Source organism: Hirundo rustica, chromosome 3 (assembly GCF_015227805.2).
Source record: "Hirundo rustica isolate bHirRus1 chromosome 3, bHirRus1.pri.v3, whole genome shotgun sequence".
Lineage (NCBI taxonomy): Eukaryota > Metazoa > Chordata > Aves > Passeriformes > Hirundinidae > Hirundo > Hirundo rustica.
In genome coordinates, this window is record NC_053452.1 from 83,551,344 (window position 1) to 83,564,935 (window position 13,592).

Consider the following 13,592-nt stretch of genomic DNA (forward strand, 5'->3'; position numbering starts at 1 on the left):
AAAATACATTATGCAGCCAGGGTTGAAAAGACTCTACCCTCATGACTGAGGACTTCAGTGTCTGTACATGTAATGTATGTCCAGACAACAGATGTCCTTTTTAAATTTGAGCAAACAGACATAATGAAATAAAACATTCCTAGGCAGGTTTTATGTTGAACACTCATTTTTGTCAGAGGCGAACACACTGCATGTTCAGTTTGCCATGACTCAGCAATGGGAATTAATTTTCTTCTAGTTTTGGGTAGAAAGGTGTAAATATAGCACAGTTTCAGCCAGGAGTGCCAAATGTTTGGCACATAAGTATCTTACTGTTTTACAGGGGCTATGGAAAAAAAATAAGCAGCTGTGAAATGTACTTTCAGAATTAACTGTAGGCTTAATTTTTAGGGGATAGACTTACCATAAGAATGAAGTAAAAAAACATCAAAAAGCACAAGAAAACATACAAATTTTATTAAGAAATGTGTAAGATTTGGGTTCTAGGATTGTAGGTTTCTAGAGCAACTTGCTTCTCCTGTTTTCCTTTCCCTTGATCTCAAACACAGCAAACACTCTACAAGAAGCATAAGCAGTAGCATCCTGGATTCTTTCCTGCAGAGTCTGTGAATCAGCAGAGTGTGACAGGTGACTGTCTATGTGGCCTCCCCATTCTTTTGTTTCTTCTTCTTTTACCAATAAAGGCTTTCCCAATGCCTGGCCAAACAGTCGACAGACTTCCTGGGCCTTCCGGCGCGTGTTTCCAACGGCAGTGACACACACTTGACGGCTGAGAGGCAGAAGCAGCAGCACAATAACAAGCAGGTCCAACTGATGTACCAGTGTTCCTGACAAGCTGTTTTTTAATACTGTGGGGTTTGTAACTGCAGCGATGCTAAGGCACATCGCTTTCCCCCAGCTTCTGGGCCACAGCTTGGATATTGAGGGGACCGTGTATGGAGGAAATGTCAGCTCCCTTACTACTTCTGATGAGATCCAGTATTTCTCACACCTGAATGCTGCAGGCATCCACGCTGAGTAAGAACAAGAGTTCAACCCTTGCTCCAGGCATTTCAGTGGCTCAGCTGCAAAGCATACTAGCACCTGCATAACCTCAGTGGCTATATTTCCTGATCTCCTGTAGGTACCTCTAACATTCACTTTTGGCTTCTCTGGAACAGAAGAAGCTTTAACAGCAGCTAATTTAAGCTCACTTCTTGGACCAGGCAGTCCTTTCCTTAAAAGAGGCAAAACCCCAACCAAAACTAAACTTCATTCTGTCCCTCCCACTTAGGGAGAAGCCACTTGGACTGTGAATAGTCAATGCTTAAAACAGATCAAGACTGTGAGCTTCAGGGCAGCATGTTTTGATGCTGAGGAAGTGTCACACATGGCTCTTTCCAGATCATGTCAGCAGCTAACAGTAATGGGAATTGGCAAGGGTACTTAAAATTATCAACACCTGATAACACAGGTGCACCCTCATGAATAAATACAAATGAAATCAAAACCAAATTCTGCTGGCCTAAGATTCAGAGCAGGTTCTACTCCAGTGGAAATCAGTGGGAAAATATTTTTTATTACATTCTGCTTTTGCACAGGGACAAGAACAAATTCTATCTTCTAGGCTGAACAGCATTAATTTATAAGTTATACTTAAATACTGAAATCTCTAACATAAATATTAATAGGTGTGAAGGAAACTACTTTCTCTCATTGCAAACAGCATAAATTATGCATTCATATTAACTGAGGCTGTAAGATTTTTGGCGTGTGAGAGAACTTACCGAAGGGTGTCTATGGCTTCTGGAGTATGGTAGAAATGAGGTGGACTGATGGTAACAGAAGTTCCTAATTTTTCAATGAGTAGATTGCAAACATTCTGCATTTTTCCGAAATCACTGAATATGATACAGACCTGGGAGTGAGCGAACAGACATCACATGAGTAATATTTTCATTTTCCACTATGACTCAACACATTTATTAAAATCAGTGTAAAGTCAGACATCTACAAGGTAACTAAAGATACTGGTCCTGTATACAACTCCAACATTTGTGAACTCATAAGACTTCTATATAGCCCTAGAGACTCACATTAGGTTTGCAACAGAAAGAAGTTCATCAAATGGTTTAAAACTGAGGATTAAGAAATCCCTTTCTGAGGAAATATGGCATTCTTGGTATGCAGACAATCCGAAGAACGAATGTGCTCCTTGGTGCACATGACTAGATGCATCCTGGTTCATCCCTTCTTAAATTGCTAGATGTTAATTATGCAGAAGCTCATGCAAAATGATGTGGAAAACATTGTGTATGAAGGAAAACAACATTTTAATTCCAAGCATTAGGTTAAAGAAACCTCAGCTAAGAGATTAAGCTAAGCCAAGCCTAATTCAGATTGCAGTGGGCTCCAAATCCTTTGTTGTCTGAACAGACTCACTGCAGTGCTGAGAGGGAACTGGGCACTTCAGACGTGGATTAAAAACAATTTAAACACCTAGCTGTCTCTGGCTTTAAGAAGCATTAAATGAAGATGTATTAGGAATTCAGGTCCTTCCCAAATGATATGAAGCAGGAATCACTATCAGCACTGGATCCAGAGCCCAACAGTTTTCCTGGTGGAAAGTCCAGCCAGGCAGCCACTTTCCAGGCAAGAGCCAACTTTTCTCTGTGGCAAAGCACAGCTGCCAGGACTGAAACAATGACACTGAGCTGATACAGCATTCGGGAATCAGAAACCCTGGATCCCTAACTCTTCTTTTAGAAAAACTAAAACCTCATCTTCACTTCCAGTACAGTGCTCTCATCATGAGTCAGCTTCACCTCCTCTCTTATCCCCGACTCCATTCTTTTTGCATGCTAATACAGCTTCCGCAGGAGTGGAAGAAAAAACCTGCAGTAAAGAAAATTCTATTGCCAACACTTGTGACATACAGTTGCCCCCATGGCTGCTGCACTCTATACATCACGCTACCCCAGTGAAGGGATATGACACAGAAATCCAAGTTACAGCATGTCAGCTTCCTGTGTGCATACCAGAGATTTACCTTATGGGGAATGAGATAATTCAAGGAAGATGAGTCTCAGTGAACCAGGAGGAAAGTACTTCATATACAGAGTAAGATAAAAAGTTGTTATGGACAACTATCACAAAGTAATTAATGCTTCCATCTTGTTAACCTTGCTAGCCTTTTGGTGTAGTACCTGAACCTCATCCTGGCTTGGACCCTTGCACTGGTTCAGTGGCTTTGAAAGGTGCAGTGTTAATTGAACAGGGACTGAAGATGAGGCTACACCTACAGTTTTTTTCTTCAGTGGGAGTTCTTGCCATACATACAAAAAGCTTACATGCCCCTGTGACATTTTGCCAGGAAAATGTCATAGCTGTATTTTGTGGAAAGTCTCACCATGAGGACTGTCACAGTGTTTTCCAGATTGCCATCAGCATTTTTAAGATTTGTTGCCTCTAGGGGATGAAACAAAAGAATGATGAAATAAAAGAACTATGGGTCTTAAGCAGGAGATAAAATTGCTCAGACTGGGGCACTTCTGGGCATTCAGGAACTTCACTGTTAAAAAAGAAGGACTTGATCAGGTACCCTCAAGTACCTGAGGGTACTTGCTGTTCCCCCTCCTAAAAAAAAAAAATCACAATTTGCATTTAGAGCTACATCTAATAAATTCCACTTACAATTACAGAAAATACTTGAACATTAAAATGCAAAGAAATGTTATAACTTCATCAGTTAGTAAGGTTAAAAGCGTGAAAAAGTAACATGAGGCTGTGTAAAATTATTAGAGACCTTCCAAGGTTTGGATAAGGTTGTAAATGACAAGAAGTTATGGTTTATAAGGGGGTGAGTGTATTAAGAAATGCACAAAACCAACATAATCTTCCTCCCTTGAGAACGTCATGCAATAAATGAACTATTATGATAAAGATATTATAGAGCTTCATGATCTTATACACAACTTTATTCTTCTGCATAGTTTCCTTTGTTACAGCATGAATTAAAATTATCTCCTTACAGTTGAAAGAATATCTTGAATTCTTCATTATACTTTTAAATAGCTATTTGCCTGGGAATTTTTCAGTCTTCTAAAAATTCTTTACAGGAGACAAATGGTAAAGAGTTTATAGAATGAAATAACACAGGACTTCCAGGACTTTACATATAAGACATATAATGGCAAACTCTTTAACAGACAAGTGAGTGGAAGTGAGTTTTAAGTTCATTTATATTGCTAAAATAGGTAAACATGCTGGTCAATAGAACTTCACTGGTTTATGAAGCTGCACTAATGAAACAAGGATATACATAAAGGGAGAAGCAAGGAGGGACTGATCTCTGCATTAAGAGTGGTCACACTGCTACCTCAGCATGCAGGGCAGCCAAAACAGCAGCACTGTGCTTACATTCCTCCAGTTCCAACCCCTGGGTCCGAGGCAACCACACAACCCTGTAACAGCAATTACAGCTGGTCCAAGCTGCTTGCAAATCAACACTAAATCCAAGCAAATAGCTTTCCACATATAATACTTATTGTATAAAAACTAATTGCAGAAGATGGATAATTGGTTAAATTACCACTTTAGACTGAAGTTGTAAGCCTAAGCTTGTCTGTAGCCTAAACAATAATTCATATAATTAATAATAGAGTTTTATTAATTTTTAAGTACAGGTCACCCAAAAAGCATGCTGATTTAAGCTCTCAAGGTAGTGGGTGTCTCCATGAGGAAGCTGAAGTCATTCAGAACATGACACTGATGCACACCAATTAAGTACCTTAAGACTCATTTTAAAATCCAAATTTTTTTCTCCAAATTCTCAATCATTTCTGTATTTATTGGTGTTATTTAGATGAGAATATGCCTTAAAGCAAGCAAACTAAGGAGGCTGAACCTGCTTAAGAGAGCTGTAAACCACAGCTCTATAAAACAGCTATCATTTTATTGCAGGCTTCCAGGTTTACTTTGTAAGAATCTCCAGACTTGCTGGGTAGTGATTAAAGTTTTATGGTCTAAAAAAATACATTAGCTGAACACACATAATTTCCCTCAGTGAATGTTTCGACCCCAGCATTTATTTCCTACTATGGCATGAATGTACAAATATATACTTCCCTTAGCAGATACTGAAGTAAATGGGATTATTCCCATAATATCTGCATTTCATAGAGCATTTTTTACCCAGGAAACAATTAGCTTTATTTTACTTAGAGCAAGCTGATGGCAGAGTTGTATAGAACAGACCAAAATCCAGGTGCTGTGCAACTGTGGTCTAAGGAGATCTTGCATTTGTTCCCAGTTCAAGGAGCTAAAATAATGAAAAAAGAAAAAAAAAATCTGAGCTGGGGGAAAAAAAAAATGTTATTAATGGGAGCAGCTTTCTGAACTCACCAACTCCTTGCAAGAAGCAGAGGGCAGGAAGGGCTATGGGTGAAGCAGGGTTCAGAATTGTTGGTTTGCTCACACTGCCCCAGAACCAAATATGCCGGTCTGTAGCATCAGGTAACATTTAAAAAGAACACATTCATCTCAGGAGAAAGCAAGTTCTGCACACAACAGAACACTGCAGCTGAACTCTGCTATAAACTGCAGTTTTTAAATAGTTTTTTTGGACTATGCTGCTGCTATGCTCCTTGGTCTAAGGAAAGATAGTCTGCAAATTTTTATACGTACTTAATTCTTTTATTTTATTTTTATTTTTAGTTAGGTTGAATACATACCTCTGCTTCCATTTGATAAGTACTTTCTACTCTGCTAAAATCTTCTGTTACAGTCACATTTTCTTCCTAAAACAAAGTAGAGGAATATAACCTTAAAAGACAGAAATTAAGCATCTGCTGTATGTACATGGTGTCCTATAAAAGCTGAACTGTTTTGGCATATTACTTATGACTTTGCAACAGAAATTTTGAATTTACCATGCAAATACCTTTCAGTTAAAAACTAGCTGGATGTTAAAGACTTCTTGCATTATTCTAAGTCAATTATACAGTAGCTCTATAATATGATTTTGCTGCTCTTCCCTTGAAGAGAACAATTAGGTCATAAAGTGGCTGCTAGGTAGAAACTGTGTGCATTAGTGTGTAACTGTAAATTCACCTGGTACAAGAAATCTAGAAGCTTCAATTGTTTTTAGAAAGTTAGCATGTGATAAGTGCTTTTTAGGCCCCTATTTTAAGATATTTTAGCAGCAGCAGCAGCTTGTAGCAAAGTCATGTGAACAAAGACTGAACAGCTATTATTCTGGCATAATGGTAACCCTTGAAAAAGGCTGTTCCACCAGTGATACCTCGATATCAACAGCAGCTACACTGGTCAACATAATGGCTGCACTGAGCACTGGCAAATCCTGTAGGACATATAAATAAGATACTGAACTGGGGAAGATACAGAATAATTACAGTTACATGTGAATATTTGACCAGCTTGCTACTGGTCTAACAGCCGAGTATCTTTCACCCTCTTCCTTCTGCAGTAAACAGTTTGAACAAACAATTTATTGTGAAATTACTCTAACACAGCAAAAATAGCACAGCCTACAGTTCAATTGCAGCTTTGCATGTAACATCCATGAATGGTCGTAAAGCAGATACCCAGCCTTCCAGTTACTAAAGTTTTATTTATTATATTTATTTGCATAGGAAATACTTGTCTTCAATGTTGACACATATCAAAAGATGCTTTGTGTCAGAGTATTTCCTACAGATGCTCAAGTCTTCAAGTTTATCACTCAGCATGCATAAGTTTATGCAAATGACATTAACTATGAGAAGCATTCTCATTTTAAAATATTATATGGTTTTATTACCATTGCATAGCAATCTATAAAAAACTGAAATTTCAAAATTTGTATCATGATTGATTAGTAGTGCTCAAATTCAAGCACAACAGCCCTATTTTTTAGGTATTTTCAGAAAATCTCTTCTCGTAAGAGCAAGGATTAGTAAGAGCCAGTAGTCCATAAAAGCTGTATTTTTTCTTTTATGTGGCTGGCTGGAGTTTGCTAAAGAGTGATCAAGACAGTCTTGCACCCACAGCTCATTTAACTTAAAAAATGGGGAAAATCTTACTATTTATGATAGAATCCAATTACAATTGCCAAGAAAGACTTTTTTTCCCAGAGGTCTCACATATCTTATAGACATTACCACGAAGAAAACACAAACTTCTACAACTAGTTTCCTACAGAAATAGCTGTGCTGTAACACAATTGTAAACACAGAAAAAATGCACTTGTTTTCCCCTTTCCCCTCTCCTTAATCCTTTTTAAAAACAGGTTCTCTTTCCTGCTGAGCAGATCCAAGCCTTGGAATTTGGCTGTGCCCTCCCAAGGTTCCTGTGTATTTAAGGACACTGCCATCCTGTGGCACCAAGCGCTACGGCAAGATCGATATTATGGAGTGAAAGATCATTTTGCACCATGTACTACAAAATTTCCTTCACAGCTAATTTTAATCCCACCAAATTTGACAGTAGCTGTATGTGCTACTGAAGATAAATGGACGAAATAATTGCTGAAGTCATAACAAGGTGGCCCTCTGTGATACATTTCTCTGATACATACTCTGCTTCCGTTCGTGACTATGTTCACACCAAGATACGGAAAAGACAGGTAGGAGACAACAGAATTTTAAATTGGAATCAAGACTGAGACTACTTCAAAAGCAAAAAATTTTCTTCCCTACTGTTTATTTTGAATTTTGAATTTGAAGTCTACTATTCATATTTTGGCTGAGGAAATACCCATTTGATTGCAATAGCCACAGAAGAAATACTTTTCACTGTGACTTAGGGAAAGCTGCACTTCAGGTGTTCTGGACATCTGGAATAACTTTCTCCATTTTCTAAATCTGTGGGCCAAGAATCATAGAAAAGTAATTAAACAAATATAACAATATTGTTATCTCAAGCACCCCAGAAACCACTGAAAAACTCTTAACAGAATCACACTTGAATTCTGCTTATAAAGCCTGTTTTTTATGTGGCATCACATCACTGCTGAAGGCACTCTAAAATAAACAAAGATGAAAAAGATAGTCAATATCCCATTGAGCATATCAAGTCTAGAAATATGCTTTGCTTTATATTTTCACTCTTTCCAACTGAACACAACCTTCTATAGCCTTTCCTCCTATCTGCTACTTCTGAATGATGTCTTTGTCACAGGACCGCTGTGCCCACCCTCATGACACTGGCTGTTTATAGGAATGACTGCTAATTTCCCCAGAAGAGAACAGGGTAAAAAACAAATGGGTAGGTTTGCAAAAACACACTTCAAGGAGACAAGTATGTAACAACACACTAAGAGAACAGCCCATCTGCATATAAAATTATTTGTTCTGCTCCTGGCTAATGACTTAACAACACTAGGAGACCTTTTTACGACACACAAGCCAAGCCTGAGCAAGGGAAAGCGTTTATAGTTTGGAATGTAATGCCCATTGGGTAATGTATGCTGATATGTGTAACTGTAAAAAAAAAAAATATCTGGAGACACTTGAAAATGTCTCTTAAAATCTACTTGTACATTTGGACTGATATATCCAGTATAATTTTACATTATGAAAAATAAAGATATCTGAACAATCACAAGATTTAGCTTCTTCCATCTGATCGTGGCATTTTTCTTCTTGGCACTATGGAAATGGTTAATGAGAGCCTTGATGTATGCTCCTGTCTCCTGACAGTCATCCACAGTGTCTCCAGATAGTCAAGGATGGTGAGCACCTTCTGGGATTCAGTAGCTGTGCTCCAGCCTCTCATCCCCTCACTCTGTCTCCTCTGTTTGGCATGAGATGACAATGATAACCTAAAAACCTATGGTGAAAAAGTTTCTGCTGCTTAATGAAGAAATAACAAGTATATGTAACAGTTAATACAAGAAAGACAAAAAAGCAGATTTGTACTCAGCAAATGCAGGGTACTCTGGAGGTATTTCTTTATATTATGTGGTAATATAAAAAAGGTGATGCCTTACACAGGTTTTAACCTTCATTCAGGGATATACTGACACTGGAAGACTTTGCAACTGAGTGAGTAAACTTTAAAATCTTTTTTAACTGATTGTATGGATGTGCATAGATAACTGTGACTCCTGAGTAAGTTTTGAAATATCGAGACTATTGCACATAAATCCAAGGGAGGTATCCCAGTTCAGACAATCTCTAACCCAGAGCCTACCAGGTATAGTTTGCTAGATGGTTTGTTTTGTTCGATATCACTCTGACAGGTACAACAAATATTATCACTGTTATTTTAAACAGTGCCAATGCCAACTGTTAGATATAGCCACTAAAGAAAACAAGTGTAATCTCCACACCACTCCTTAAATAAATCATAGGTGGCAAATATAAAATCTGTTTGCTTCTAGAGAAAGAAGAAAATGTTACCTTTGAGCAGCTGGGCTGATTAAGGGAGATTGCTTTGAAGGCTGCAGGGAAAGTAAAATCAATGGGGAAACACCATTCTGTGCTCCGAAGTGCTGCATATACTTACAGCACTCTATAAATAAATGCCACTGTGTGCATCTATTTTTGATTAAAATCCTGTGTAAATGTATATGGAAATCAGGTGCTGTCCCCAGGCATCCTGACAAGCTGCTAATGCAAGCTCCTGCTGCTGCTGCAAAGGTTATGCACTTCTGATCTCACCAACTTCCTACTACAGCAACAATAAGGGTTAAGGAAATTGTCCTGTGGATTAATTAAAAATAAATACATAGCATAGTTAGATGATTTCTAAGGAGGCCTTAGATAAGCTTGCAACAACTAGAACCATATGGAGATTGTGAAGAGTGATTAATTTTACAGTTGTCTAGAATGGTATTAGCTGCAAGTGAAGTTAGCAAACGCAGTTAAGAACAAATTGCCAGCAGTGAGAGTTGTTAGCGGAAAAGCTGCAAGGCAAATAAAAGCTCCAGCAGTAGAGTGATTTAAAACTGGATGGAACAAAGCACTAAAAATTATACCGTGGGGAACTACTCTGAAAAAAGAACCTCACGTTGTTTTTCTCAGAGTTCCCAAGAGCTAACACTTTGCTAACACTGAGAAACCCACAACTCAAGCAGCATTTCACAGTCTCTCAACTAAGTGGAAAGAACATTTCCATTCTCCAACACACAGCATCTCTGAAACAGAAAAAGATTACTGTGAAATTATTGTAACTATAATAAGACACCGAATGCTCTCACATTGTAAAAACAGCCCACTCTCCACCCTGCTCATATTACATTTCTGAACCTGTTATAAACCCAAATAAAACCATTTGTTTGTCCAAGTTGTACTTCAGTTTGCAACCCCTTTTTCTAGCCTGGAGTGGTGTACACATCCCCTCTAAAGCACACTTACCTATTTAACACCCTGCCTACTCCTGTTGTGTGCGAGCCACCATGTGTTGGATGCTCCATGCTACCCCAGTTCAGTCTCAAGTCAAAACTGGAAGCCAGTTGTTCACATTCACTACAGGGTAAATATTTGCAACTATCTTTTCTAATCTAGCCATGCTCTGAAGAGCTATTTAATTACAGTCAGGATGAAAATGCCCCATAATCTCACAGCTCACCACGCTGGTGGGTACAAAGCTTAACATTTTCTCTACTAATAAGAACAAATGCATGCTGAATTGCTTTGTCTTTTCCCATTCCTCTTAAAATCTATCACTTTTAACTCCTGCTAACTCACTTAATAGAAACTGAATGCATTTAACATGTAATCCCTTATAAAAATGCACCAGTTTAGGCTGTACAAGTCATCCTGATGGCAATGGAACCCATGACAAATGCTGCCTGTGACAGACATGCCCCCAGCCATGACCAACACCTAGCCCAGAGCAGCCTCCATGTCCCCTTGCCATCTAGTTCCAGAGCTGCAATATGAGCTTTGTCAGGGGCTAAGTGGTCGTCTTTTTTGACTTTTTTTGTTCCTGAACAATTTGTATAGCTGCTACAGCAACTGCATAACAGTTCAAAAAATACCCAGGTAATCCTATTTTGTTTGGGAAATGAAAAGCTGGAGCTAGTACTTATCTTCAAAACCATGCAGCATCTGAAATGTGAGTATGCAATTTCACTGTTGGCACATCACTGTTTAGGCTGAGTAACTTGCTCTCTTACTTGGCATTTACTGACTCTTACTTGCACTGTAACATCATGCAGGATCAGGGAACCCTCCACTGAATAATCTGCTGTTCATAGCAAACTCTATCAACTCCCTTTCCCCCCAGCTTATCTGTGAATACACTCAAAAGGCACAAACTTCCTAGGGAATTTCAGTAAGAAAAAACTTTCGAAAACAACTGCTTATTCCATAAAAGATCAGCTTTTTTTTTCTGTTTTTAAGAGTCAGAACACTGTTCAAAACTCTTTTGTGAAAGTCAAAAACATCATCAGCACAACTGATAGGACACATATCACCCTTATGGAGCATTTACTGTTTGGACAAAGCTTTAAAAGCAAAACTATGCCTTTTGGCTGTCACAAAATTACTTCCAGAGGCTAAAAAACTCACTGTGGTAAAGGAACTTTTAGGGTCCATAAGGGGCTTCTGTCGCATCAGCTATCTTAAACATATCCCATGTTTTTCAAAACATCTCTGCTTAAGTAGAACAAAAAAAAGAGAGAGAGGGAAAAGAGAGAGAAAAGAGTGAGACAAGAGAGAAACAAGAGAGAGAAAAGTGAGAAAAGAGAGAAAAGAGAGAGACAAGAAAGAGAAAAGAGAGAGAAAAGAGTGAGACAAGAGAGAGAAAAGAGAGAGAAAAGAGAGAGAGAAAAGAGCTCTGTATGTATTTGCTGGTAAGCTCTAGTAATCACATAGTTACTCGGACATTCACCGGTTCAGGTTATGCCGCTGTGCACTTGATCAGTTTCATTCGCACGCACGGGAGAATGCTGTATTACACGAGCAAATCACAGAATTAGGTTGGAAAAGACCTCCGATATCACAGAGCGCAACCTTTGACCGAACGCCACCATGTCAACTAGACCATGGCACTGAGAGCCACGTCCAGCCTTTTCCATACACGCCTCCAAGGTCGGCGATTCCACCACCGTGGGACACGAAGCAGCACGGCTTTCACATGCTCAACAAGCAGCCTGTTGGAAAGCCCGGGTAGCGACATTCCACCTTTTCCGCTGGGGCCGGCACGGCTGCAGCCTTCCAAAGACAGGCAGGCTTTCCCAGCAGTGCCCCCGGGTTCCCGAGACAGAGGCCCGAGAGTTCCAAACTCGTAACTCCCCTGCTTCCCGCCGGCACCAAAGCCCTCCGCGGGCGCCTTTCCTCAGGGCCGCTCCGGCGGGGCGGCACCGCATCCCGCCGGCTGCCGAACGGGACCGGGAATCGCCCCGGGAACCGGGAACTGCCCCGCCCGCTGCCCCCCTCGCCTTCCCCCTCAGCGGGCCCCGGGCGGCGGAGCTCACCGGGACGCCCTGCAGGCGGGCGGTGTGGGCGATGTACTGCAGCCGGCGGGACACGCTGCTCCGCGCCGCCGCGGCCGCCTCCTTGCGGCTGCCGAGCCGCAGCGACACTCGCGCCCGGTCCGGGCGGGCGCTCAGCTCCGCGCTGCCGCTCACGTGCACCTCCCGCTCGGGCGGCGCCGAGGGCCCCGCGCGTCCCTCCGGGACCGGGGACGGGGCCGGGTCGAGCTCGGCGAAGACGCGTGAGAGCGGCGGCGCGGGCGCCATGGCCCTGGCTATGGCGGCCCCTCACGGCACCATGGCAACCCCGGGGCGCCACGTCACTGCTCCCGCCCGCTCCCGCCGCGCTCGGCGTCGTCACGGCGTCGTGAAGGCTGGAAAAGACCTCCGCGGGCGTCGAGTGCAGCCTAGGAGCGGGCACCACCGTGGCACAGAGTGCCCCGTCAAGTCTTTCCTAAAACACCTCCCGGGATGGTGATTCCCCCATCGCCCTGGCCGCTCCCTTTCCGTGAAGAAATTCTGCCGGATGTCCAACCTAAACGTCCCCGGTGTAGTTTAAGACTGTGTGCTCCTATCCTGTCGCTGGTTGTCTGGGAAGTCCCTCTGCCGCTCGCTGAGGGGAGGCTGCCATGGCAGTGTCCGAGGGTGGCAGCCAGCCGTGAAAAGTGAGTAAGAACAGGACAAGAGGACAAGGTTCACACCCTGGCGTGCCAGAGCGCATTGCCTAGGTCCATGTCCAGTTGAATTGTTATTATTTCAAAGGATGAGACTCCAGAACCTCTGAGCAACCCAAGTCAGCATTTGGCCATACGCAGAGTAAAAATACAGGGTCCTTATGTTCACCTGGAGTGTCATGTGTTTTAAATCTTTGTCCTCTGTGTCCTGTCACAGGTCAACACTGAAGGCAGTCTGACTTCCTTGTCTTCCATCTATCAGGCATCTATATAGAGACTGATAAGATCTCCCTGATCTTTCTCTAGGCTGTAGTTCCAGCTTTTTGTTACACTTTCTTCGGTGTGTCCATATCTTTCTTCCTCATGTTGGGGAATCCATAAAACACTCCAGGTGTGCCTCACCAGTACTGAGCAAAGGGGAAAGATCACCTCCCTTGACCTGCTCGAAATGCTTCCCCTAATCCAGCCCAGGATGCCACTGGCTTGTTATGCTATGGGGGTCCATGATCCACCTGTTG

At 41.4% G+C, this 13,592-nt stretch overlaps 1 protein-coding gene across 1 annotated transcript; it reads right to left on the minus strand.

Annotated features, from left to right (window-relative positions):
* Window positions 1-437: 437 nt before the first annotated feature.
* Window positions 438-12,667, minus strand: IRAK1BP1 (interleukin 1 receptor associated kinase 1 binding protein 1). The gene is made up of 4 exons (XM_040060610.1): window positions 12,404-12,667; window positions 5,712-5,777; window positions 1,767-1,897; window positions 438-769 (listed from the first exon to the last, which is right to left on the minus strand). Exons 1-4 carry the CDS (start codon window positions 12,665-12,667, stop codon window positions 499-501), a joined length of 732 nt encoding a protein of 243 aa, XP_039916544.1. The 3' UTR covers window positions 438-498.
* Window positions 12,668-13,592: the final 925 nt, after the last annotated feature.